Below are 27,130 nucleotides of genomic sequence, written 5' to 3' on the forward strand. Positions count from 1 at the left end.
TGCTGGATCAGCTTTGTACAAGGACCCCTCATCTATGGCAAGGGTGAATGAAACTGGATCAAGGGAATACCACAAAGTACAGGGTGTTGACTTCTGTAAGGTTGCACACTCATATAAGGACACTTTAAAAATCACACCTTGCTAGATGATAATGTACCATCTCATGAAGAGTGGTCTCCAATGCCAAAGAATGCCACTGGCAGGAAAAAAAAAAAACTTAACAAAACTTTTGGCAAGCAGGTTTGACCACACTGATGCATTGAATGAAATAAACAATTAAGTTTTTGAGCAAATGACAAATGTTTGCAAGCTGCCACCCAGTAACACCAAACAAGGGAGCCTTGACTCTGGGAAAAACAGTGGATTAAAATTGAAAAGCACCTCACTGAGGTTAAAGTAAGGAAGCTGTTGGCCACGATTTCCCCGCACACCTACTCTGTGAAAGAGAATTGTTTCTGCAGTGATGTATTGAAAAGGTCAGGAAAATTTCTCAGGAATCATTAACTTCCCTTCTGGTTGTGATAATTTGCCTAAGGTTTTTTTTTCCCCTAACAGTCATTGTTTCCCAAAACAAGTATACAGTGTCTATGTCTATGACATCGTACAGTCAAATACTGAGGTTTCAGCTAAATTAATGTATAAAAGAAAATTTAAACTGAGAACTTTGAACTTTGTCTCTGAATGATGATCTAAGCAAAAGCTAATTCATTCATTACTTTTAAGGCATTATTAGTTCACTAGTTGTGGAAATTAGCTAAAAAATATTGCGTAATAAAACACAAAACATAACACGTGTTTAATCTTTACATTACAAAATGACAACAAACGCCTGGAATTAATATTTTTGTTGTGTTTAGTAGTTTATACTGAGAAGCAGAAGGGATTTTCTATATTTTTCTTCAGTTATATATATATTTTTTAATCAGGGAATGGGGATAAACAATACTAAACACTTCACTGATGTATGTACGTGCGTTTTTTTATCAGAAAAATCACGTGAAATCTTAACTCGCTTTCTTTCTCCTGCAAAACAAGACCAAAGTCCATCAAAAAAAGAAAAAAAAAAACAATTACAGAAATCCTCCTGACATTGAAACTGTCAATAATTAGCTAAGTATATTGTACCGAGTAAAAACTCGGATCTTGTTATGAGGTGTATCTGTCATCTAGTATTCTTCGGTTTGGAGTCCGTGCTCTGAAAAAAGAAATTCTTAACTCCGTTTTGTTTGCGTTGCCCGGTGTGACATCCGCTGTGTGTCACAGGTTGTCCAACTGCCAGAATGTAAAGGCTAATGGGGCCTTTGGTCTGTCTTCCGAGCCGTCACGGTTCGTTAGTTACTGGCAAGAAAGAAACACTAATTGCGGTGTTTGTATTATACTTTCTCTGACAAACAAAACTTGGCATGAAAGGAACGTAGACACTTTGGAAATTGTTTGCGTTCCATGAGGATCTTGGTAAAGAGAAAATTTTCTTATAAGAAGAAGAACAGTTGCGAATCATTTAGGTATACTCCAACTGCATCACTTAACACGTAACATTTTTTATGATAAATGGGACACTATAATCCTGATTTCTTCGATATTATCTACACCATGACTATGTCTATAGTCTGTGTCACTTATTTTCATTTACATTGGTGCAGCCATGATCTCGTACTTCATCTGTCTGACCCGTCGATGTGCTGCTAGAAGGTTTGAGTCAATAGTAAACTTTACGAGTCATTTTAGGTGCTTCTCTGGTAATCAAAATTTCCCTTTTTGTTGTGGCCGAATAACAGCTTATGCGTCGCTACTGAAACATCCAAGGAAATTAAAAAAAAAAAAAACTTTTGGATAATTTAGTAGTCTCTGTTTAAAACTATAATGTTTACTTGAACCGATGCATAAACAAACGATAATGTATCCAATATTTTACTATAGCGTGAATTTTCAAACTCCATTGAGACTGCCGTCTATTTGAATCATAGCTGAATAGTTAACTATTATACACTGACAATTATCTCTCTCCCTTTGCAAAAAAAAAAAAAAAAATGTAGCTACTAATTCACCTATAAGAGCAACGGTCAAATTATTTTTTCCGATGAATACTAGACTTATTCTTGTGATACTGATCAAACTTAATTACCTGCGCAAAATACACAACTCCCGATATAAACATTTCTATCTACCTAGCAAGCGCGATAGATTACTCGCATATTTCTAATGTTGCCAGCTGTGTAGCAGTAACCTAGCAAGCTAACTAACTAACGAGTTAAATTTCTACTTTAACTATTGGCTAAACCAAAACAGTGTCCATTCGTGAAAAAGGCAAATCCCCAAACTCTCCACCCCTTAAACTCCTACGGAGCGAACTGATTTACATATCAAATGACATAATGTTTTTTTTTTCCCAACTCGAACCAAGGTTTCCCCTTTTGATTTTTTTTTTCCACTGAGCCGACGCCATTTTTGTTTGAGACAGGATGACAGGGGGGACGGAGCAGATGAGGATATAATTTGTGAAACAGATGACAAAATAAACTCTGCTTTCAAGGGTATGGCAAAGAGGTGTTGGGACCACCGACGCAGCTAAGGGGAACTGGTGTTTGTGGCGCACCTTCAAAGAAACTGCGGATTTTATGCAAGTTTACTGGATCTTCTGTTCCGTTTTCCTATGGCGTAGATAAGCACCAGTCTTTTAAAAAAATACAGTATTTTTCTTTTTTGGTGTGGAAGGAGTGACTTCTGATTAATTTAAGAATACAGTTTTCGTTGTTTTCATCATTAAATGAAAGCCAAAGAAATGTGTAATGCAAGGAAACATTTCTAGCACTACTACATCTACCCTTGTTGGTACCGAGGACGGAGTAATAACGACAACTGGACATTTTTTGGATGTTCGCTGGCGATTGTCGAATAACGTTGCTGAATTTCTAGCTAGCTAGCTAGCTGGCTGCTAGTTAGCTAAAGAACTGTTTCAGAAAAAGAAGAAGCAAGATTGCCATTTTCTCCTGGAAGGTCACGCACCAAAGGATAACAGTCAACGATGACAAGTAATATTCCATCCGATATGGTAAGAATGCAACTGTTTTTGTTAAACGTAGCCCGCTGTATCGCAGCGCGTTTTTACTTTGCCTATATATCACTGGTAAACTTGACACTTTGCTTTGTAACGTTAGCGAATTGTTAGCAACATGTAACCAATGTCACCGGTGTTCTTGGTTGCGGTAAAAATGAGTCTTTCCTTTTGCCAGTTAGATGTAACTACTGCAGAAGGTAGCCTACGTTATGTTGAAACAAGGACTTGAAAATACACTCTCAAGCATTATTAGACTGGACATCTATAACGTTAATGTATCATGTTGAACGCCTGAAATATAGGAAGTGCACAGGATTTCACAACGTGAATCACATGGAGGTATTATATACATTAATGAACAATATTTAATTTTTTTACGCATAGCAGCATGATGCTGAACAATAGCTACCTAGGTCCCATAGCTTTTGGTTGTTTCGATCATAACTGTATGTATAATACTGAAACGCAAGAAAGGTATTCAGAGAGTTCCTGTCGTGGAAATCGATGGAGAACGGATGGTGCTTCCGACTGATAAGCCATTCCGGTGTGGTAGATGAGCTCCACTTGCTTGCATGCTCGGAAGTGAGAGGGTACCTGATAGAGAATTCTCCAAGGACTAGATCGTCTATTTGTATGCATCCGTCACCTTTTAGATGAGCACGACAGAATACATTAACTGGATAACGATAAGATTTCGTCGTTGGTTGGGAGTCTATCCCAAATATAAAGATGCGGTGTTCAGTTTCAAATCAAAATGTGATCAGGGAGATCGAAATTGAAACTGGATCGATATCTTTGGGATTTTTATTCATTTGAACACCGTGAAAGGAACGTAATTATAAATTCAATTCAATTAGAAAGTAGCGCCACCTACTGAAACTGTCAGTTGCTACACTTGAAAACTTTTTTATATGCCAGCTCTAACAAAAACGAACAGTGTGTTCTGACACATAAGCGGTATTGTAGCTATATAAAATTTGAAATACAGCTACAGCAAAATGAAGAGACAGAAAGGACGAAAATCACATACAGGCATAACTGTTAAATGAGCTACTGTCATAATTTTATACGTTGAACTAAAAATAAACTTTTAAAATAGCAAGCTAATAATTGTGAGATTGACTGCGTATGAAATTTAAATGAAGGTTTCTGGAGGAGGAATTGAGTTGAAGCTCATTTGTGGAACTGGCCAAAAAAGCTGTTGGGCATGCATGTATGATCTCATGGGTGGCTTTGGGGTTCTGCAGAGGCCCTTTTGAGGGGCGTTCATGTCACATAAGCATGTCTCTCCAGAGCAGCTTGGAGAGGGAGAAAGGGCCTATGTGTTCTGAAAGTATTAGTGACGTATATTTATATATTTGTCATGCATCCTCATACAAGGAGAAAATACTTTGAAGTGTTTTGATGGAATTAGAAACTTTAATGAATGCATATTACTCTGTTTACTCACTGCTAACAGGTGCGTTGCAAAAGACAAGATTGTGTACTGTCTCAGAGAACAGAAAGGGTATGCCTTCTGGCCCACTGCCCCAAGAGCACTCATCATTCATGGAATTCAATTAGTACTAGCTGAAAAGTGCTGCTTTGACCACAAAGGCAAGGTAGAGTAGAATGTGTTGAGTGTAAATCGAACAAAATATCTCACATGTGTATGTGTGCGTGTGTGCACGTGTGTGTATGTGTGTGTGTGGCAGTAATTACATGGTAATAATTACAGTGGATTGAAGGTAAAGAAGATGAATAGTCTGCTGCAGAGTGAAAACTAATTACTAGCTATGATCAGATCAGATATCCAACATGAACATCACACTAGTTACTTGTTTTACTAGTACTGTACGCTAGTGTTTTATCTAACTGCTTATAACTGGATTGTGTTTTTTAATGTATGAAAATATGTCATCTTGAATGCAGAGCTAGCTAAAAAAAAAAGAAAACTAAAATCTAGTTTAGCAATCAGATCAACTATGTAGCAAACTGGTGAACAAGCAATGTCCAGATGATCAGAAGCCAGAAGTACTAGTTAGTTGTCATTGCCCTGCACTAATGAATGTTTTGTTACTTATTTCTGTTTATGTATTAAAGTATCCTTGCTTGCATGCATAACAAATTGTTAATGACAGTCAGGCTGTAGATTGATATCGCTTATTACTTGATTAATGACTTGCATTGATAAGTTAAGGACCTTGGTAAAAGCGCCAATATGGTGTTTGCCATTTCCATGTCGCAATTGATGTAAAACTGTGGTTGTGTTCAAATCCAGTGTTCTACAGTCCAGGTACAGCCAGGTTAGTGTAACCCTCTTGTCTACACAAAAGGATTGGAGGCCCATGTTCCTGTGACAGGCCCATATATTGAGACAGAACATTATCTCCATGTTTTGTGTTGTGTTGAAAAAGAAGGAATGATGCTCCCTTCCCTTTTGCTCTATTCGTCTCCGCCACCAAGAGTGCTAAAATATTTATACCACCTCCAGTCTTTCATTGGGTTGCATGTTACATTGTCTCACACGTGAAACGATGAATAGGTGGTCAGCCATTGTTCAGCCTCGCTCTTCTGGAGCGGCGCTCTTCCTGTTTACCTTCTGAATTCTGGCCGCCCGCGTACCTCAGAGTTTCCTGTGCTACAAACGCAAAATTACTTACTAATACAGAGGATGGACACGAGCTGAAAATGCTGCTTCAGTGTGCTAAGTACACAGCAGTCATAAAAAGGAGAAGCCACATCTAGGTGTTACCACTTTGAACTGTATTTTAAATGAACAAAATATGATGTCCTCAGTCTATTCCAGTAATTTGCACCCTACTGTATAATAGCTGCCTTCTGAAGGAATAATACACATAGGCATTTGCTAGCTGTAGCAGTTTATTTTTCTTCTTTCTCAATTGTTAAAATAGGCTGCGCCGTTTAAGTGCTACTTAGGGGGAAGCAAATTAATGAAGTCAGGTGGTAAAAGCAGGGAAAAAAATTAAAAAGAAGCCCTAATTTATTATGTACATGATTGAACTTAATTGGTTACATAATTGAACTGTGCTTATAGTGGTGAGTCTCTTCAAATGGTTTATTCAACCCTATCATATACAAGCCAGCCATGGTCACTGTTATAATAGCAACAGAATTCTATAAAAAGGAATTACATCTATGAAAATGTCAGGTCTGTATTCAAGTCTGTGATGACTTAAGCTGGGGAAATTTAATCACGTCATACACACTTATTTCTTAAATTTCAAAGTAAAGTTCATTAGGCCCGTGTGGAATTATAAATGCAAACAAAATGAACAAGATCAGTCATATTTCCAACCACTGTTATCTGCCAATCTGTGTACTGTGTTTTATTCAGAGTTGAGTACTACACAGTCGTTTGAATCTATGACGTTTTGTTGCAGAAGAGACACAGGTTCTGGGTCGATGTCAGAAATTGCTGACTTCCCTGCAACCGCAGCAGCCGTGGAACAAGGGAGCACTTTTGCAAAATTCTCATCAAAGTTCAATAAAGATGGGAATAAGATTGTTCCCTTAAGGGGCAATTCAGCAGGGAAACTGCAGCCAGAAGGATACATTTCACGACTAATAATTTCAGTAAACATCTCTGTTAGAATCAGCCTCTTTAAAACAAAGATCCCAGCTCTTGCTTTTTTTTTTTTCTTCTTACCCAGCGTTGCGAGCCCCCAGAAGAGAAGCAGGAATCTAGACGTCAGCATGTCGGTGGGTGGTCCCAGAACAGCTGGGAAATGTTGAGCTGGGGGAAGGGAACAAGTCACAGATCGTATATAAAACACAGGAATGCTGTAAATTGTCATTGAAAATGGCACGTTTTTCATATTTGATTATCTTATTTTCATAATCAAAAGAGCAAGCCATGGGAAAGGCGTCTAACTGATGGAGCCCTGAACAGGTTTCTCACATCAGTGTTCCATGCAAATGAGAGAATCTTTGATCTTTCACTGCCAGTTAAACAAATAAATAGGTTTTGGATTTAAAAGCTTTAGAGTTGCATGTCTTCTCATTTATTTCCCATCAGTGTGTTGTGGAAAGGTATAATGCAAGAGTTTGTAATTGCAAGGCTTATATTACCGGCTGCATGTTTTTTGTTAGGTACCAATTAGACTTACATACGTCATAAAGTGTGTGCTCCTTGGTGACCCACATCAGGTGCTTCATGCTTCACAACCGACTGCTTCTCGGGCATTATTGTGCAGATGGATGATTTCTCCTCTACTCAGAGGCACATTGTTTTGACAGTGCTGCTGATAGTTTCAGAATGTGCATCTCCCCTTGGCTCTGTCCAAACGCCCATCTAAAGAGGTTATGTAGAGAATGTCTTCTCTTTCTTGATGAGAATGTTATGTGGCACTTTTCACTGTAAATACCCTCATAACCACACCTCAAGTAAAGTGTATGCTAGTAGCAAGAGGTGAGAAGAAAGGAGAGCTCTGCATCCTGTGATCTTCGAGAGGAATCGGAGGACAAATGCATCCAGTCACAAGTCTGTGTCTGAACCTTTCCAATGGCTTATAAACCATCAGTCACCTAATTTGTGAGACAGCACTTTGGATAAATTGGACCTGAAAAAAAAAATGTAAGTCATTTAGCTTTTTCCTAAATTAGTTATGATCACCACACATGTGGCCCAAAAACCCAGTTCTAGGAGAACAATCTGTCTACCTGTCTCTCTCTATAGTTTCTGACAATCTGGCAAGTTTAATTTTGTACCAGATCATACCCTGTGCAATTGCTAAAATGAGATGGTGCCCCTTCAGAAAGAACATGTTGAAATGGGCTAAAAGGTACCAAAAATATGACAAATACATAAAAATTACTGCCACTTGCATGAATGAAATCCTTTTAAGCATGCATTGTAGAATATATTGCAGAAGTGTGTATTGTACATATGCACAATTACATTTTTATGCATATACGATTGCAACAAAATATAGTCTATGTAGCATATATTTTTACACATAAAAATGTACTCCTTGTATTTGATTTCTTGGTGCAGCATATATTGGGACATGTCACTAAATGACACTTTTGGTATGGGAAGTGGTCTGCTGTTTTATTGTTTCTGTTCCACGTCACCTTTTCTCGGACAGTGAAGGTTTTGTTCACTCAGACTTATTGTTCCCCAGGCGCTCTTTAATGGGTCAGGCTTGGCTTTCTGCTAGAATTTCTCTGGGACTTCGAGGATAATGCTTTTTTGTTATTACCCAGGTTACTCTTTTTTCCCCAAAAAACATAACAGGACAATGTTGAAAGACTGTTTAATGGATTTTAATGGATTTTAAGTCCATGTATGTGATGGTTAAAACAGTAATACTTCAGAGACCATCAGTGTAAGATTAAACAGTGCTGCATCCAATACCTGTTAAATATACACATCATTTAAGGAATCAGGTACTGGTGAAAAAGGATAACTCTCTGTCTGAAACATTGGTTATGAATTGGAATGATTCATATTTATAGGCTATATACTGATGACCTGAGATATTCTGAGAGGTGACTGAACAAAAGTATTACTCAGGAGCCAGTTTGACTCCCGTCCACTTTTGACTTGCCCATTTTGTTGGTGGCATGTCTTCTTGTAAATCAGGCTTGATCTTGCTGCGTAAAGCGATATTAATTTTAGGGTGGCACAGCAGGGGTGGCCCAGACACCAGAGATCCTTCCCCATTCACATTGTCCCCATTGTGGTCCCGGTTATCCCAGCTTCTCCGTTGGAAGCCTCACAACCGAGCTGGCTTTATTTGGAAATGGGATTGGGTTTGGAGCGGGAGTCACCCACACTCCTCTCTGCAGAGACCCTGCAAGGAGTATTGTTAGATGCACACTGAGCAGATGGAGATGAATTGTACCAAAAAAAAAAAACTGTAAAGGGCCCATCACGCTTAATCGTGACTGTAGTGCACCCTTTTGTGTTCACGCTGTCACGCACACATTCGTCATGCGCCCCACGATGCCCATGAATATTAACCTAAAACTGCTGCCATTACACCCTAGCAAGCCATTGCTCAAACCGGGACTTGTGTGTTTAACCCCCCCCCCCCAGTGGTGTCGTTCTTTTAAGAATATTCTTTATTTTGAGAATATTTACGAACAAAACAGCGCTTCGTGCATGGGAGTACTTTCATATTGGTGTATTGCTTTGTGCATACAAATTGTTTAGCCAATACCCACATCCGTTGTTGTGTACTAGGTAGGAATGCTTTCCCCATAGAAAACAATTCCTGAGCTTGCTTCACTAGTGGAATGTTTAACCCTGTGCGCTTGAAACCTTTGTTGTCTCCTCTAGGTGCTACAGCTTTCTCTGTCTGAAATGTTTTGCCTTTTCATGTAAAATAGGGCTTGAGACAGACTTTCTCATTGCTGAAGAGTTTTGGTTGTGGACAGACCTCTGTCCCTTTTGTCATCTATTTATAAGCTTTTTTTTCTGTTGCCACTTTAGTTGACATTTACATTTACATTGATTCATTTGGCAACTTACGGGTGAGTCAGAGTACAACACAAGCAAAAAACCATAAGGAGCCAACAATATTAGAAGCGCTGCATGACCAGGTTTCAGTGGTTGGCCAGACAAGGTACAAGCTAGCTAGTAGAGGTAACGAGTGCATTAAACCATTAGGTTACTTTTTTTAATAGGGAAACAGTTTTGAGGCATGAGAAATTCTGTTAGGTGGTAGTGTTTCAGGTGGTCAGGTGAGAACGGAAGAGCTGTGTCTTCAGATATTTCTTGAAGACAGAGAGGGACTCGGCAGGACTACTGCTGTGCCCCCTATCAAGGTGGATGAAGGAGAGAAGCAATCCAGGTTTGAAATTATAGAGGGTGATAAAATAAAGTCAGTAGTGCGCTGTTGGCATACAGAGATTCATACCTAGAGATATGTCATAATATCTGCTTCCTTGATATGTTTGCCTGTGTGCATTTTCTAGCTGGAAACTGGACTGATGAGCAGGTCGAAAGTGCAGAAGTCAGCAAACCAATTTAGCATTTTAGAGTTTGACATGGAAGATACAACTTTTAAGGTCACTTGAATGTTTTAAATATCTATATGAATAAATGGAAAGTGTGAAAAATATAAGATGGTCTCGAAAAGGATATCTACTGAGGGCATAAGTAATGTAAATTGGATTTGCACTGAAAAAGCCAACAAACACGGAGGTCTGTGGAGGAGTGCATGTTTTGGACAAATGTGCTCAACTTAAAAGTCACAGTGCAGGAAAGAGGGCAGCAGATGAAAGAAACGGCCCTGAAAATTTCCCAACGCCATCTGGTACTTCCACAATATTTCAGTTTGTCAGAACTCGGCCACATGTCCCCTAAGCCCCCCTCTCTCTCCGCCCCCGTCTCTCTCTCCGAACGTCTCCCTTTGGTAAACAGAATGCGCGCGTGTGGTGATTTCAGGGAAAGAGGTGTTTGGTTCTGCTTTTGAAAGAGAGAGAGAGAGAGAGAGAGAGAGAAAGAGAGAGCAAAATCAGGTGAAAAAGAGAGCGATATCTGACAGAGAGGGATAATAAAATGCTATAATCGCTTGTCTGAGATTGTCTCCTCTCCAGACAAGCGCTTGTAAAGTGGCCACGTTAGTCTCAATGCATTATCAGAGCTGTATTTTGATGTGCCCCCTCCCCCTCCCCTCCTCCCTTTGAGCCCATAGGATCTTTACGGCTCCATTGAGGCTCCCTCAGGGGGGGTGAAGGTGCCGTGATCCAGCTTTTTAAACCCCTTTTTAAGAGCGCCAACACCCCCCCCCACCCCCGTCCCTCGCAACGTGGGGGGCTGAGGAAACGCCAGTGTTTCCTTATTAATCAGGAGCTCACTCCGTCTCCCTGGGGCTGTGACCCTGATAGACCCCTCGCTCATTTGTGCGGGCTCAGCCGGCTTTGTGGCCGCCCCTCCCGCTTCTCTAGCCCGTCAGACTCCATTCAGACACTGCGGCACGTGCGGATCCTCAGACTCGCACTGTAAATAATTTCCCCCGTCTTCACTCTTTACAGGTTAATCGAACCCGAGGTCAATTGAATTGAAAAGGGAAAATGTCCTCTTTCATTACTTCGATAGTGGAAAGAATCGCCTGAATTATTTAAACACCGGCGCTTTCTTGCTTTAATGATCTGGTGAAGCCATTGTTTTCTCCCCCCCCCCCCCCCCCCCCCCCCCCACCCCTCCGGGCAGACCCGTCATCCATTTTGAGCGGGTCTTAACGGTTGATCGATGTACTGTTCAGCAACATTGTTTCAGCTGTAGCCCATGGCTGGAATATTAAAATATGAGTCCATCTGAGGAGGAAATGGAAAGCAGCCGGCTCATAAAACAAGTGTCTTCCATTTGAAATCAAGAGGAAGTCTTTCAGGACAAAGGAATGTGCCCAGGCAGCACAGTGGTCTCTAATATAAGATAAGCACTGTGTAATGGCCCTCTATGCATTGTTATATTAAACCAATTCCTCGAATATTCCTCTAATATCAGTATTTGATACCACAGTCCAAGCACAGAACAATAAAATACCCCTTGTGGAATTATTCACAGAATATACAGTGTAATTTAATCTATGAAAAACGGTGATCATTAGAACGTCCTTTAGATGCTTGTTTCCAATAAGAGCCGGTCTCGTATAACTGCCAGTTATAAAACTGGTTGAGAAATTGCTTTCCCGATTAGCTGAGTATGGGTTCTAACTGTGCATTATTACAGTGTAACACATGGGCCTATGGCCTGGGTGTGTGCTTATTCAGTATAATGCAAAACCCTGTTGTGCCTTAAGGTGGACACATACAGACCCAACGATGGTATCGTAGGTCAGGGTCTGCAAATTATCTTTGATAAAGATGCCCTGGAAAACACACAGCCTAGACTACGGATGACAGCTGATTTAGAAATTCGCTCTGAGAACGTGAAGAACGAACTGTTCAGACCAAGACTGCTGCAGTGTCTGCAATTGTAGTTAATCTCTCCTCTACTTGCTAATGAACAGCCTGTGCTAGCTGCCTTCTCCATCAGAAATGGTAGTGTTATCTCTGTGTATTGCTTAGCTAAGTAACATAAATAGCCGGCTAACTTGGGCCAAATGTCTTAAAGTTGGCTGAAAAATGTTAGCTCTGTGGTCATCAATCCCCTGTCAGAAATTGGATTTCGTGAGCTTGTTGCTGTGTTTTTTTTTGTTACAGCACTGACTGTTTCTCAAACAAACTGATAAATTTTTACTCACTCTTGTCTGTCTAAATGACCAAAGTGTATTCTGTCTTCTTTTTGGATGAACAGGTGAGTGATCCCTCTTTCTTATTATTCTCTGTAGACACATTAGCTGGTGTTTTATAAATTGTGATTATTACTTAATTTTTTTCATCTTGCTTGTTAGTTACAATATGTACAGTTTTAGTGAGGTTAAAGGGAGCTCTCTCTTCACAAACTGATACTGTAAACATTTGGCTCCAATAAGCACCGTGAAAAGGAACAAGGGTTTTTTTTGTACCGAACATGCCCAGGCTACTAATTGGTAGTTTTACGGTAATGCAGCTGATGTTTAAAGATTCATAAAGGGGATGTAAAAAAAAAAAAAAATCCTAGTTCCAGGGAAATAAAAAACAAGCCACCCCCACCCACCCCACACATACAACCTTTTCAAGTTTAAACAGAGCTCATCTTTCATCATACAAAATGGGAAGGAGAGGGACAATGTGTGGATGTGAGACTCACCGCCCACGCGGTGGACCTGGTGGAGCCCTGAGGTCGGTAGTGCATAAGAGTCGTGGGCCTCCCACAGTCTCTGTGCTTTCCCAGGGCTGTATATTATTGTCCATCCAGTGTGGAACACGCACACGCCGCTCTTCTTCCCAGCAGAGAGTGCCTGTGTGTCTCGTTCTCAGCCAGGCCCTATTTCAGGCCTTTCATCAGTGTCTGAAGTCACTAAGAGCAGAGGGAATAAAAGCCTCCTTTCTGCTATGGACGGTCTCAAATTATGCAATTATTCCTTCTCGATTAAGCATCTGAGAGAGCACGAGGGAGGGAGAGCGAGAGCGAGAGAGAGAGAGAGCACAGATGACTTTGAAATGAATCATGTTTACATTGTTATTACATACGGGACCCCCTTGTAATTTGTACCATCAATCAGGTTTTCCATACTTCTGCAATTACATCCTGGGAAAATTAGTGAGCAGAAAACACTGCCTGGTACAGTTTATTTTAATTGATCTTGTTGAGGGTGAAGGAGCCACCATCACTCACCATCAGCCTTCTACCTTCTGTCACCACGCGGCAGTGTAGTGTCAGCCCGGGTTAGGTCAATAGGGGAACGTTCTTACTAGCCTCTTATGGAGGAAATAATTTTCTCGCTTTCCTTCCCAGAACACCCTGCAAATATCAGCCTGTCTTGTGGGAATGCTGATGGTTGTCTCTGAATGTGTCAGCAGTGGAAGAGTTTGAGTACCTTGTGATTTGCAAAGCCAGGACTATACTGCAGTTCTGTCCCCAATTATAGAAGTTTTTTCCCCACAGCCAGCACTGACTGTCTGAAACGTATAATTAATTTGTTATCAGCTGTTTCCAGTGAGATATTTCTTGGTATTTTCCACTAAAATATTCGCTGATCTCAAAATCTCCTTGTAAACTGACTACCTGTTTATCCTCTCACCTTGAGGCCTAGAGCTTTGTGCTCACTCTCCGTATCCTGTATTAATTTTTATCTAAAAAAAAGTTATGCATAGATGATGGCAATCTCACCCTAGGCCTCTTTGGAAATTATGTAAACTTTTATTTGTTCAGATGACTGTAGTTTGCATGGGACAAGGTCATTAACTTGAGGAGACATTGCAACAACATTGAGGCTCTGACACAGCTTAGATGCCCAGATTTTAGAATTGGTGTAGTGCCTCCTACAGTTCCAGCTGTTTTCAGGTAGCGCAGTGTGACAGGTACTGCAGCTTCACAATTTTGCCGTACAATGTGTTTGACACTTTAATGGCTGCAGTGCAATCAGGTGGTTGAGGAAGGAGGTGTATCAGGTGACTGCAGCTGACAGAATTGGCTGAGTTCTTTGCCTATTGGTAAACCTCAGCACAAGAGCCTTTTTTTTTTGTGAACAAGTCTGAATGTGCAATTCACAGGCCATTCTTTTCCTGTTCCTCACATTGCAATTGCATGGTTCACCTGTCTGAGTGAAGGCCCACGCAGTACTTTTTGACTGTGATGGGGACGGGACATTATGCTGCATAGAACTGTGTGAGAGGAAGAGGAGGTCTCTGAGGAACATAACTCGGTCATCTCAGGGCACTGCTTATGTATCCTACATGTACATCACAAAAAGACATAGAAATCATGGCTGAACTGAAGCCTTCATGTCTTCAAATGAAGCTGTAACATGCAACGGCCTATTGATCTGTGGATACCCGTGGAATCCCTGTGGTCGTGCTGTGATGGCGGTTTTGAAGGTTGTGGCAAGGTGGTCTGGGTTTGTGCATGGAGTGTGTGTGTGTGTGTGTTTCTGTGTCTGGTCCACTCTGCAGACAGATCTCCATGTTTTGGGACAGTATGAGCTTCACAGACAGGTCAGGTTGTATTACCTATAATTTTAATTTGAAGCCAGATGCGAGTGCTAGGAATTCTTTCCTGTTCAGATTAAAAACAAAACCCTTTGAAAGGATGAACACAATATGAATGCCATTAGCCTGTGCTGGTCTGCATGATAAGCACATATCTTTGATGCTCCTGAGTGGCTCCTGAGTGGATAAAGTGCTTGTTCTGTGCAGCTTGAGTTTCCCAGGTTTGAGTTTTAGCTGTTTCTTTCCCTGAAGGAGAGCAAGAGAGCGTAGTGGCAGAACACCATTGCTTCTGTTCTGTTGAGGTAGAGTGAGTTTCGTCAGTCAGCGTCCCCTTTTCTCGCCACTGTCGAACCCTCGTGAGACTCGTGAGGGACCTCACTCGGGTGCCGTTAGCGGAGCTGCGCCCCTCCTCCCATCACTGACTCCACTGTTGTGTGCTGTGTAATTTCTCGTGTGAAGATAGTCGTTGGGGGCTTACGAGCGTATCGGAGGATTGCTTTTGTCTCATCTCAGCGCTCAGCATGGAGGATGTTGTGGAGAGGCGAGGGTTGTGTAGTACAATTAGCAGTTCCAAATTAGGTGAAAAAAGGATTTAGCGTGAAGAATATACTAAATTCTGAATTATATGTAATAGTGTTTTCATTATCCTAGCTGCCCCTTAATACTGGAATGGAAAGGTTTCCTCAGACAGGCCATGATCATATTTTCACCCACTATTCTATGTATTCTGGTTAGTAAATTGTTTTCTGTTGGTGTTTCTGTTGCTTTTTCATATCTGTAGTTGCTGCAGGGAATACTATATGAATCTTTCTGGGTTTGAGATACTGAAGAAAGAAGTATCTTCAGTGTTCAGAGAGATGTTTTTCATTTTAAAATATTTTTTTCAAGAGCACTGGAGCCTGATTAGAGTTTCATCAGCAAACCTAATCCTAGATTTCCCACCTAAATTGGATTTCGTCCCAGAACACAATGGCTTATTCTGTAAGAACATTGCAGTGCAGCAGTTTTAGTCGGAATTGGGTTGTAATTTAACAGCAGCTCCCAATAAATTCAGCCTCACCCCTCAGGAGTGCATTTGTCATGTTACATTACATTTCATTATGGTAATTCACAACAGCCTTGCATGCACAAAAACAAGGTAATGTTTCTGGGACTTCAGTACAGAGCAGAGAGATGCAGGAAATGGTTATTTTTTTCTCAGTATAATTTTCACCATTGTTGATACGTAGGCCAATTAGCCTGGAGTAGGGATTTCTTGTTCTGTCCTCATCACTGCTGAAAGACGAGGCTTAAATCATGAGGCCTTTCAAATTTGTAATTTGATTTTGACCCTTAGATATAAAACAAGGTATACCCTTTGATTTCACATTGGCAAAAAACTGAAATTTTGCTACCTCAAGTGAGGTTGTTTTTGTTTTGAACTACAATTCTCAGAACGCACATTGTACAGTACTCGGGATCACTGGACTCCATATTATATAACTTTATGATAATCAAATTGCTGCAGGACGTTGAGTGATTCTGTTGAAAAGTCTGACAGTGAAAACCAAACAAAAGCTCAGCCAAGGTCATACTTTGTATATGCACTTCAGCATGTGTCTGAGCAAACTTTGTCAGCGTTTACAGGTTTTACAACCCCACATAGCCCAGGCTAAATGACACTAACTGTCACAAACCTCTGGGTATGCTAAGAAAAAAAACATACAAGCAATTGCTGATTATGGTCAAAAAATGCAGACTTTTGGATTGGTAACATTAACACATGCGCACATGTAGCCTGTAAGCACCGTTTTTTTTTTTTTTTTGTTGTTGTTGGAGATCATTTGAAGGCCGCTTTTGCTGCTGGGTGAAAATGGGAATACTTAAGCCTCAGATGACTGGATTCAGGACAGGATGCATCGTGGCTGCTGTGCACAGCTGGTGAATAATTGGACGTGCGACTTGACACATAACAGGGTGAAATTAAGACTTACAGCACTGTGATTTCCCATCCTTTTTCCATCTAAGGAAGGACAGAGGTGTGAGAGTGTATGTGTCTTTGGCTGTCCCCTGGGGACAGTGTTACACAGAGTAGTCTAGAGATGGTAACAGATATTTTGGTGTTTGGTTAACTATTAATGGCTGTCTAGCTGTTAAATGTTAATGGTGTAAGGAATGTTTAGACGCTCTAGTGGATCAGGTCAATATTGCTTGTACAAGGATGTATTTAAAACTGGGATCTTAGGTTGTCGAGATTAGGGTTGCAGTATTTTGCTTGTTACAAAATAATTAATTTTTCCTTCTGAGCTTTATTATCTTTGGTATCAATTGAAACATACAGTTCTGGACAAATAAAAACAGGCTTTAAAAGCTTGGCCTTTACAGTTCAGACTCTTCCTGGTCATTTGGCAATATGTTAGTACCTTGGCTATGTAATTTACTCTCTGCCCAACACAACTGATGTTGTTTGAGTGTTCTGGTAAAAAATGGCTGCCATGCATAACCATGGTAGGTGGTACACTTTGGGAATGTGTGTGTGTGTGTGTGTGTGTGTGTTTGAGGAGGCGGGTGCTGAAATTATCCAACATCCATTGGAAAAATGGTGAAGTGAATTTATTGTGAATTTAATTTTGCAAAAAGTTACAACCTTGCAATACTTTTCCTTGTTCTTTGTCGTGATTAAGACTTGCCCTCACTCGTCATATTGCTAGGGGTCATATACTGTATGCAAATCCGTTTTTGCCATCGATTTTCAGAAAATTAGCATAGCAATTATTATACATTTCTGAGGTCTGCAAGTCTTAAGCCTCATTATAAGAGCTGAGGTCTTCAAGAGACTGAATCAAAATCCTCAAGAACTTCAAATATCCCCGGTCTAATTAGGAGAAAAGTATGATGATATTGGTATTCGTTATCAGCTTGAATATTCTGGCAGTTGGCTAATCTTTGCATTTTCTAAAACCATCTATATGTTGGATGGATTATTTCAATAAGAAAAAGTTATAATTGTGCTACTGAGAACAGACTGAACTCTTTTCGTCTCACCCCTCACAAAGATCAGATTCCAGCTTGTCTGTTACTCACCAGAGACAGTATAAGTGGGCACAGCTGCAGCTATCATATACCCAGACATCTTCCTTTAGGCATGGACAGCTAAAGGGACTGAAAATACTAATGACCTGTACACAGTCTTAGAATGTTACTGATAGACTATTATCTTTTTAAAAAGAAAACAGACTATGACAATTCTAGGAAAATTCTTGCCATTCTCTCCATCTCATATGGTGGTTGGGCAACCGGAGATTGTATACAGATGACCGACGTTAGGTTTTACAACAATTGATTTGTACTAAAAAAAAAAACAGTAGAAACCAGATGGAAAGGGGCACGTACCTGGGCATCTTACAGTTTACAAGGGTTTTTGACAGACATTCTAGGCAATGATCTTTTTTTTTTTCCATTTTTGACTCAAAATCACCAGCCAGAGTGAGTTTGACCCGGCTGCCAAAGAGAAAACATGCCCACATTTGTGGGCTGGTGGGTGTTATTCTTGAATCCTGCCGTGGGTTGTGAATGGTTTTGCTCCATATGCAGCAAAGCGGAAGAATTGATCATCAGATATTCTGGGGTTTGCACTCATAGTCACATTTTAACGCACCCTTTTGTCTGGGTGTCTGGTGGGAGGTGGCGACTGTTTGAGAGGAGATGTGCCAGGGCTGGCGAGTGGCTGGCTGAGCACATCAAACTACTCTCCCCCTGCCGCAGATCTCACCCAACTGTCACACATCAGAGAGAACCTGCGGAGAAACCCATCTGTATTCCGCAAATTTTCACACCTTGAGCTATAACAGACGAGGAATGCATTGCATTTTCAGAGCCCCGTGACACCGGGTCTGTGTTGTATTTTAAGTAGGCGTTGCGGAGGAAAACGGAGAAGAAGACATGCGGCAGATGGGCATTTGATCTGGCTGCCCTCTGAATCGACAGTTCTGCTTTGTTTTTTTTCCAAAGGTGCTTCTTAATTGCTGTGAAAAAGAACAGCCACATTATTCATTTCGTAACATACATGCCTATTTACTTAAAACATGAAAATAAATCTGTTATTAAGATCTAGCGAACTGTGCCATATGGTAAAATGTTCCATCTGTGCGATTGTTCGGTGGTGTTTTTGCAGCAGCATGCAAGCTGGCATTTTTGTGGAAGAAACTCGCATCTCCTCCGTATCACGGTTGCAGTGTGCCATATCACAGTCACAAGTCTCTCCTCTTCTGCAAAGAAATTAGTTGTGTGTATTCACAATGGACCAATCGTTTGACTAATTTGCTAACTTTCTAAATTAAAATTATTTATGAATTGCTAATTGGATTTCCAGATTTTGGAGGTAATAAAAAAACAAGACAATCCATCTGTCACAATTATTCATTCATTTTCACTTTCAGTCTTTTTCTCTGTATACTTGCATATTGTGTTACACTAATCCAAGCTCTTCTGTTCTGCAGTTGCAAGATAAGGAATTTCGGAACATTTATGTCACCCAGTAGAGTGTTACATCTCTTTGGATCACATTTCTTTTAACTTTCCCGCTGACAGTTTCAGAGCACAAAGCTGGCTTTTTAAATCCTGCAGCGTGTGCATTGGAGACTTGTCTTGCATGGGCACCTCAGTGTTGACAAGCTGTAAATGCTATTGCAGACTACTGGCCTGTGGCATTTCAGATGGGCCGTTTCTATGAGCAGTCCCTGTGATTGCTCTGGAAAATACAAACATTGAAGAATACCTGAAGCTTACCTAAAAAGGATGCAGACCAAAGTAACATTATGAAGTAACGTTAGTCGTACTGAAATTTCATTTTCAGATTTTGAGAGCATAATGACAGGGATAAATGAACCGAAAAACAGGCCAAGTGATAATAACAATAAAACAAAGCAACAAACAACCATTGGCATGATTATACATGTCAAATGGCTCGGGATAAGAAAAGCTCATTGAATGTTGGTCTCTGAGGAGTTTAATTGTGCTGGGTAGATGTTTATTGGAGAAAATACAGTAACCATAATTACTCCATAACATTCACTGTAATGTACTAAAATTGCACATTTGGTTTTGAGACTGCTCAGCATTCCTTTGAAAAAAGAACACACAACACATTGCGACCACATACTGTGACACAGCAAATACGGTATTCACAATTTACATCTGGGAGTGAAGTTAACATTGCACTGTGTAAATGTCAACGCTACATAGTTTGGTTTAATATAATGTATTATATTATCATCATATTGGGTCATCTGAACATGGAGTCATGTAGGTCAACTGGTTTAATACTATTCTAATGTTAAATTGTAATACTGTATTTTTTAATTCTGTTTGCATAAAAAGAACACATCCGTTAGACATGTGGTGTACCGCTTTATGTGTGTGCATGATTTAAACATTTGTACCTATGTGCTTAAATCACATGTGATTTGTGCTTGAAATGATGCAGCTCAAGGTCAGCATCTTGATCATTAAGAGTGAAAACCATGTGCTAATGGGTTCCTCCCAGGTTTTCATGTGTCCTTGAAGAGGTTCCTTCCTGTGCAAATCCTAAGTGCTTTCCCACCAGATGTCATCTTTTCCATTTGCGTGCACAGCATGCTATGCTAAGATTAGCGTCCCGTCTTATTTTGTGTTTGGTTTTTTTTTTTTTTCTTCCCCCCCGGCATTGATGTGGCCGCCTGCTCCTGGTTTGTTTACGCAGTGAAATGATAATTGAATTGATTCCCTTTACTCTGCCTCAAAGCGAAGACTCATTTATATTCAGAGTGATGGAGAAGAGGGCGAAACTTGCCTTGAAGAAAGGAAGGAGAGAGAGAGAGAGGTGTGTATGTGAGAGAGCGAGAGGGAGGGGGAGAGAGAGGAGAGAAGAGAGGGTATGCGTCTGTGAGGGTTGATTTGTGGTTGAAATGCTGCAGGTCAAGGTCAGCATCTTGATCATTAAGAGTGAAAACTAGGGTTGGGTGATATAGCCGTCGCGATATATAAATCGATTGATCACTGTGTAAATATAGAGAACGAGAGGGAGGGGGACAGAGGAGAGAATAGAGGGTATGTGTCTGTGAGGGTTACTGTGTTTGATAAAAAGATTCTCTGAGACAGTGCTACCCTAGAGTTGGAAACAGGAGGCAGTGTCTCTCCCTGTCCTACTTTCCCTATGGCTGTAATCTATATGAAGAGGGGTTGTGCTTTGTCCAGCAGACTGGTATTAGAACCATTTGTATGTTTTTCTGCTTCAGTCCTTATTCAACAAGATACGATAAGCTACTGTGTGCATGAAAGGGCCACATGTGTTCCATGCCTGCTCAGTTGGAAATCAAAGCAGTTTTGTACAATTTCTATATACTTAAGAAGTACAAAAGCAGACTGTTAGACCACAGAGACATTAATGGAGGCCTTGTTGGCGAACCGGCTGCGATTCACATTCATGCCCAACAGTAAAGTGCCTTATGAAAGCACAGTGAGTGGTTTACCGTTTATCGACCGTCTGAATGAAATTGCTGTAATTTTTGGCTCCGCTGGACACAGTGTTTCATGCCCCGAGTGAAGGAGAGCCCTCACGCCAACGACGTGGTCTCTCGCCCTGACCTTCAATCCCAGCATCCTCTCTGAGGCTTTCTGCGAATCTGATTTGAATAAACATGAAGGGCTTCAGCGTGGACCTTGTGTGAAACTGGATAAATAGAAGCGTTGGCAGCGAAACAGAAGGAGTGGGCGGCGCGGAGAGCTCTTTCCAGTTACAGTATGTGCACTTAAGGCTTTGTTTTCCTTGCCTGGAGTGCACTGTAATCACTTTCTTAAGTGGTCCCCCTGAGGGTTGCTCTTTTCCTCACTGGCACTGAGGCTGATCCATATGGATATCCAAAACAGATTAAAAATAATTACACTTCACTTGATTTAGGAGACTCGAGGAGGCTGAAGAGTGTCATTATGTGTGTGTGTGTGTGTATGTTTCTTCTCTGTACTTCAAGGCTAGACGTAACATTAAAGATGCTGACATGCGAATTAAAAGAAATGAATTGCTATGGCATCAAAAAAGCATATGTCCCCCCAAGTGATGTTGTCACCCTTGGCTCATTTTTCTGAAATTCTCGGAGTAACACATGGGGGAAAATTCTGTCTTTCCTCTAAACTGGCCTTGTATGTGATAACAGCAGCCTTAGGTCTGACCATGTCTGCTCTCATTATTGTGTTTCAGATAAACTTGAGGCTGATCTTGGTGAGTGGAAAGACAAAAGAGTTCCTGTTCTCTCCCAATGACTCTGCTGCCGACATCGCCAAACATGTGTATGATAACTGGCCAATGGGTGAGTGAACAAATTTTTACGATTCATACACAGATCATTTTTGTCGACTGGATCTTGCATCTTGCACATTATCATGAGTTTGTGGAAAAAGGTCATACTTGTTGTTTAATTACTCAAATTTAGGTAAAATTAGATTCAATTAATTAGATTAATTAGATTAAATTCCCCTCCATTCTGCTTTGAACAGGTTTCAGCAAGCCGTTTTAAATCTAAAATTCCTGAGGCAGAGATCAGTTGTACCTTGTTGCTCCACAGACATAACATGTCAAGACACCTTTGTCTGGCCAAGGTCATGCTGTTACCATTTGGTCACCTTCTCCCCACTGTTATTATTTTACACAAGATTATTGTCCTTTCAGTTACACCTTCCTCTGGGCAGAAATGGGTGAAATTTAGCCTTTGTGATTGGACCACAGCTCAGAAACATTATCCTACTGCAGATAAGCAGTGAGCTGAGGCTGAGTCCTGAGTATCATCTTTGATGTAGGAGGTCAGACTGAAATAGGGCAACGCTTTCCAGGCTGTGAAATAACTTCTGTACTACAGGTCTGTCTGGGAGTATAGAGCCACGCGGCCTTCATTCTCTTGTGGTGAGAAGGGGAGCTGATCAGAATGCTTCCCATCAGAGTAGCAGCTCTCTGGGCTTGGTCATTTCCTGGCTCTTTTGAAGCCTTGTTGTTGAACATGGGCAGACAGAAGCGGGCAACACAGCTGAGCTATTCAGTTCTTGTCCATCACTTTCCCCTGCATTATGGCCTGTCATTATAAATGTAACTCTGACGTTACTGTAATTGTGAAATATCACTGCAGTGAGCTTGCCATGTAGGGGTGCCTGTTGGTCCACAATGCTGAGAACTGTCTTACAGTGTCAGGCACATGTGGGAAACTGAATAAAGATATGTTTTTGTAAAATAAAATGCCTCCTTTGCTTCCCACAAGAAGGCTGTCAACACATGTCAGCGTTGGATTATAATGTAGTTTGATCAGTTCTCCCATCACCCAAAATTTTGTTCATAGAGACACTGAATAATTTACAAATTATTAAATAGATAAGATCCATGATACTTTGACTCTCCCTTTATGCAGAACCACTCCATTCAGAATTTGAAATATATGATACATAATACATGACATACTTAATTATAGATTGTGAGTGGAGTGATCCTTTAGAGCTGATTGTTTCCGCTGATAATGATAGGCAGAGCCTGTTTAGAATTGGAATTCAGAATGGAGGCAGGTGCGTGATGCGTGGAATTCTACTGCGCGGGTGCGGCTGTGGTGCAGTGAGCCTCCTGTGTTTTTCCATCTCCACAGACTGGGACGCAGAGCAGGTCAGCAGCCCCAACATCCTGAGGCTTATCTACCAGGGGAGGTTCCTGCACGGCAACGTGACGCTAGGAGGTGTGTCCTGTTCATCGCCCCGCCCCCCCCCCCCCCCCCCCCCCCAGGGATGGGGCTGTTCTCTGAGCACCACATTCGCCAAGTCATGTGACCGTACAGGGGTGAAACGAAAGCCGATGGTTTGCATAGGTTTTATTTACTGTTAGCACCACCCTTATGTGCATTTCAATGCAGCTCCTGGAACACTGAGAAATTCCACAGGCAGCACACGTGGGCAGGAAATAGAGCAGGGTTACCTAATACGCTCTGAGCAGGAAAGAGAAGCACTGCCGTAAGTGCATATTGAGATGGGTGTAAACTTGCATCCAAGCCAAAGTGAAGCTTAAAGGAGTAATGAGTAGTTGCCCTGATAATAGAGGGCAGTCCAAGCAGAGTGGCCCCGTGCCATCTTAGAAGAGATGCATACGTGAGACAGGAAATGCGTGGGCAATAGGAAGACACTTTAGTGATTAGTTGTTACACAGGTTGGGTTTGTTTTGGATGATGAAAGCCAGGTCATCTCCAGGACCTTTCCAATGGAGACCTGACTCTGCCCTCTTGATTCTAGAACTGCCCAGTGGAGGCTGGACTCTGTGTTCCTAGATTCTGGAACTTGCCATTGGAAGCCAGACTCTGTGCTCCCAGATCGTAGAACTTCAGCAAGTTCTGAGATAACCAGGAAGTGGTAAAGAGAGTCCTGGCTATAAATGGAAGCTGGGACAGATAATAGTTAATTACTTACAGGGAGCCACGAGGTTCATGATCTCAGATGGTTTAAAAAAAAAAACACAACAATCCCATTCTGCCTGTGCTTCTTACATATATATTTACGCACTGTCACACCTGTATGACAAACAGTGCTTTGTTAAATGAAGATCAAGAACCATGAGAAACAACACACCAACTTCTACTGTTCATCGGAGGATCCAGAGGAGTCATATCTCTGGGGCAGTGTCAAAGAGCCAAGGTCTTTAAATGTGGTTTCATGCTCCTCCAGGCAAGAAGAAAAAAAAAAGATTCACCCTGCCACTTCAGTATGAATATTCTTCAAAAAACAAACAGTAGTTGGGCGTAAAACCAAATGGTGTAATAAATCTGCACATTGTTGCTATGGGCAGTATTTTGAGCAGCTTTTTGGAGGCGTTTATGGTGCCTGGCTGTGTCCAAGGTACACTTCCAGCCTTGTTCCTTATTGGCTGATGAGCTGGCCGCTTTATCTGGACTGCCAGTGTGGTTGCAAACTTGAAAGACTGAAGTTTCGACCCATTTGAAAAAATGGAGGTCATCAGGAATGACATAACCCCCTTATAGTAACGGCATCTTTTTTTTCCCATTATTCACGTGAAAGTCCAAGCTGCGCATGTGATATGGGAACCTCAGTTTTATTCCAGGCAAAACTGCGTAGAGATAGACTCCTCAGTGTTGTTGGCTGTAAAAAAAAAAAAAAAAAAATCACAAAGGACTTGATTGATATGTGAGGTTAAATTAATCATATGATCTCATGGACAACTGACCTTATTCAGTGACTATATTCATAAACCACCAAAAACACTGCCACCTTTGGTTTTTCATATATAGATTAAGAACGTGTGAATGGAGAAAGAGTAAACATGTTTTGAGTTTGGGAACACAGTCACGTGGGTAACATATACTGTCTAAAATCGGTCAGACACAGCCAGTGTTGACAGACCAGTTTTCTTGCTAATATTAGGGTATATGGACTAAAGTTGAACTTGTATCTATAAAGCTGTTAGCAGTACAGAACCACACATAAAGCTCAACAGTATTTCTCAACAAAGCAAGTTTATGAGAATATTATTTGGCTTATATAATCATCTGAAAAGCCGTGTAAGTTGAGCAATAGTTTAGTGGACTATTACGAGCTTACAGTAGTTTGTGATAGAAGTGGCTGCCAGTTTACTGAAAATGTCATTGCTGTGGTCCAAATATATTTGTATGGTTTGCCCTGTAATACTAAAATAAGTCTATGTCTGCTGCCTACAGCACTAAAACTTCCCCTTGGCAAGACTACAGTGATGCATTTAGTTGCCAGAGAGACATTGCCAGAGCCAAATTCTCAAGGTAACTCTGTGATTTCATATTCTTTTTTTCTGGTATGCGCTCATAAAGATTTATTCATGGAATCTTTATAGTCTGTTCTGTTTGTTTCAGCAAGAGCAGTGAGGTGCATTTAACCATTAATGTGTAGTCACTCCATTTTTTTGAATGTAAACATGCTGAATAATTTAGGTTGCACATGTTTATTCTCTGTTGAATGTGAAGTTTTGCTGGATAATGGTTGTCAGTCATAAATGTATGTGTGTGGGTGTGTTCGCGAGTGCGCGGCTATGCTTTTTGAACAATGCTGTGAGCATGCTTTGATCTTTTGTTGATCTACAGACAGTTCTGTACAGCCATCTCATCTCTGACTCTGTGTTCTCCTACAGGTCAGAGGAACCGCGAAAAGACCGGAGAAAGCAACTGCTGTGTGATCCTGTAAATACATCAAGTTATCTCCTCTAACCATGATGTAATATAGTCTTTGTCTTTCATGCTGCTGAAACAGACACTTAACTTTGCTTTGAGGACCAGTAGAAGCAGTTTGTTTTTAAGAAGCCTGAAAAAATGTTGCTCTGAACTGGATCATCATATTTTTACGTTTCATACCTCAGTATCGGACTTCCTTCTTATTAACCTTGAATGCAGGTTGACTGTTGCATTTAAACATTGTGTTGACCCTGGTAGAGCAGACAGTTTGCACATGAGAAGGGCAGTATTTTTGCTTATTGCACAGTGTAATGATTACGGTTTCTCTGAAGTCTTCATAAACAGGAATATATTTGTTGAACTCCATTGAAGAGGCTTGTACATTACCTGACGATCTTGTTAATCCTGTAGTTCTTTTTTTTCAGAGATTTAGGTCTTCTGTACATGTTGAAGGTGGATGACTTGGATAACACAGAAGTTAGGCTGGGTTGAATTTTACCACATATTCCATCACTAAACCTTTTGGTGATACAGTGCGTGTGGTCTGAAGTTAAGGGGCTCTGGTGTTACATACTCAACCCTCCTGTGCTCCATAATGGATCATTTATCCACTGACAGAATTACGCTTCTAAGCTTTGCTACTATCAATATTTTGAGCATTATAAGACCAATTATCAATGTGCCTATAGTCTGAATACAATCAACAAGGATTTGACTTTTTTCCATTTGCATTCCAAAAGTGTAAATTATGGTCTAATTCCAACAGTAATGCCACTGGTGCATATCCTAGCCTTAGACTTTATTATGTCACTGTAGTCTTCATTGCGTGTTAAAGAACACCAAACAAATGTCCATAGCATTTCTGTCCATTGCGTTGTGACTGTGTTTTGACAGTCAGTATGCGTACTGTACCTTAATCGCCCAGTGTTTTGTACCACTGTGCAGAATGGTTATCATCACACCTTCGTTTAAAAAAAAAAAAAAAAAAAACAAACATAGATATCTTCTACACTTCCTTTCCCTTTTTAAGAGTATTGCTGATATTAGTGCCTGCAATCCAAGCCAGAGGAGGTGAACTGAGATTTTTTTCCTTTTTGAAGAATCTGTCTATATATATATATTTTATTTTGGCTTAATCAATTTGCACGACACCGAAGCATGAACTCTTTCATCTTAATCTGTAAAAAAAAGTTTCATTTTTTTTTTAATACTTTCCCAGAGGGAATGGAGTTCTTAAGAAAATGTGTAGAATATATTTAAAAAGGAATCTTATCTGCAGACGTACATACATCCATGACAGAAGATATTACTGAAATATATTGGTGTTTAGTGTAGGATGGTCTCTGTAGATAGTGTA

The 27,130-nt window shown here is 40.7% G+C and overlaps 1 protein-coding gene across 1 annotated transcript; it reads left to right on the forward strand.

The window, feature by feature from the left end:
- Positions 1 to 2,441: 2,441 nt before the first annotated feature.
- Positions 2,442 to 26,743, forward strand: LOC118783584 (ubiquitin-like protein 3). Its single transcript, XM_036537522.1, has 5 exons — positions 2,442 to 3,052; positions 21,798 to 21,906; positions 23,221 to 23,307; positions 25,291 to 25,368; positions 25,734 to 26,743. Exons 1-5 carry the CDS (start codon positions 3,026 to 3,028, stop codon positions 25,784 to 25,786), a joined length of 354 nt encoding a protein of 117 aa, XP_036393415.1. The 5' UTR covers positions 2,442 to 3,025; the 3' UTR covers positions 25,787 to 26,743.
- The last annotated feature ends 387 nt before the right edge of the window (positions 26,744 to 27,130 follow it).

Source organism: Megalops cyprinoides, chromosome 9 (assembly GCF_013368585.1).
Source record: "Megalops cyprinoides isolate fMegCyp1 chromosome 9, fMegCyp1.pri, whole genome shotgun sequence".
NCBI classification, from domain to species: Eukaryota; Metazoa; Chordata; class Actinopteri; order Elopiformes; family Megalopidae; genus Megalops; species Megalops cyprinoides.

What these genes read in the sequence shown, in the direction of transcription:
- LOC118783584 (XM_036537522.1), top strand. Translation starts at nt 3,026, where the DNA reads ATGACAAGTAATATTCCATCCGATATG. An exon ending in GTAATATTCCATCCGATATG is followed by an intron (nt 3,053 to 21,797) that starts GTAAGAATGCAA and finishes ATTGTGTTTCAG; the next exon opens with ATAAACTTGAGGCTGATCTT. An exon ending in CGGCAACGTGACGCTAGGAG is followed by an intron (nt 23,308 to 25,290) that starts GTGTGTCCTGTT and finishes TGCTGCCTACAG; the next exon opens with CACTAAAACTTCCCCTTGGC.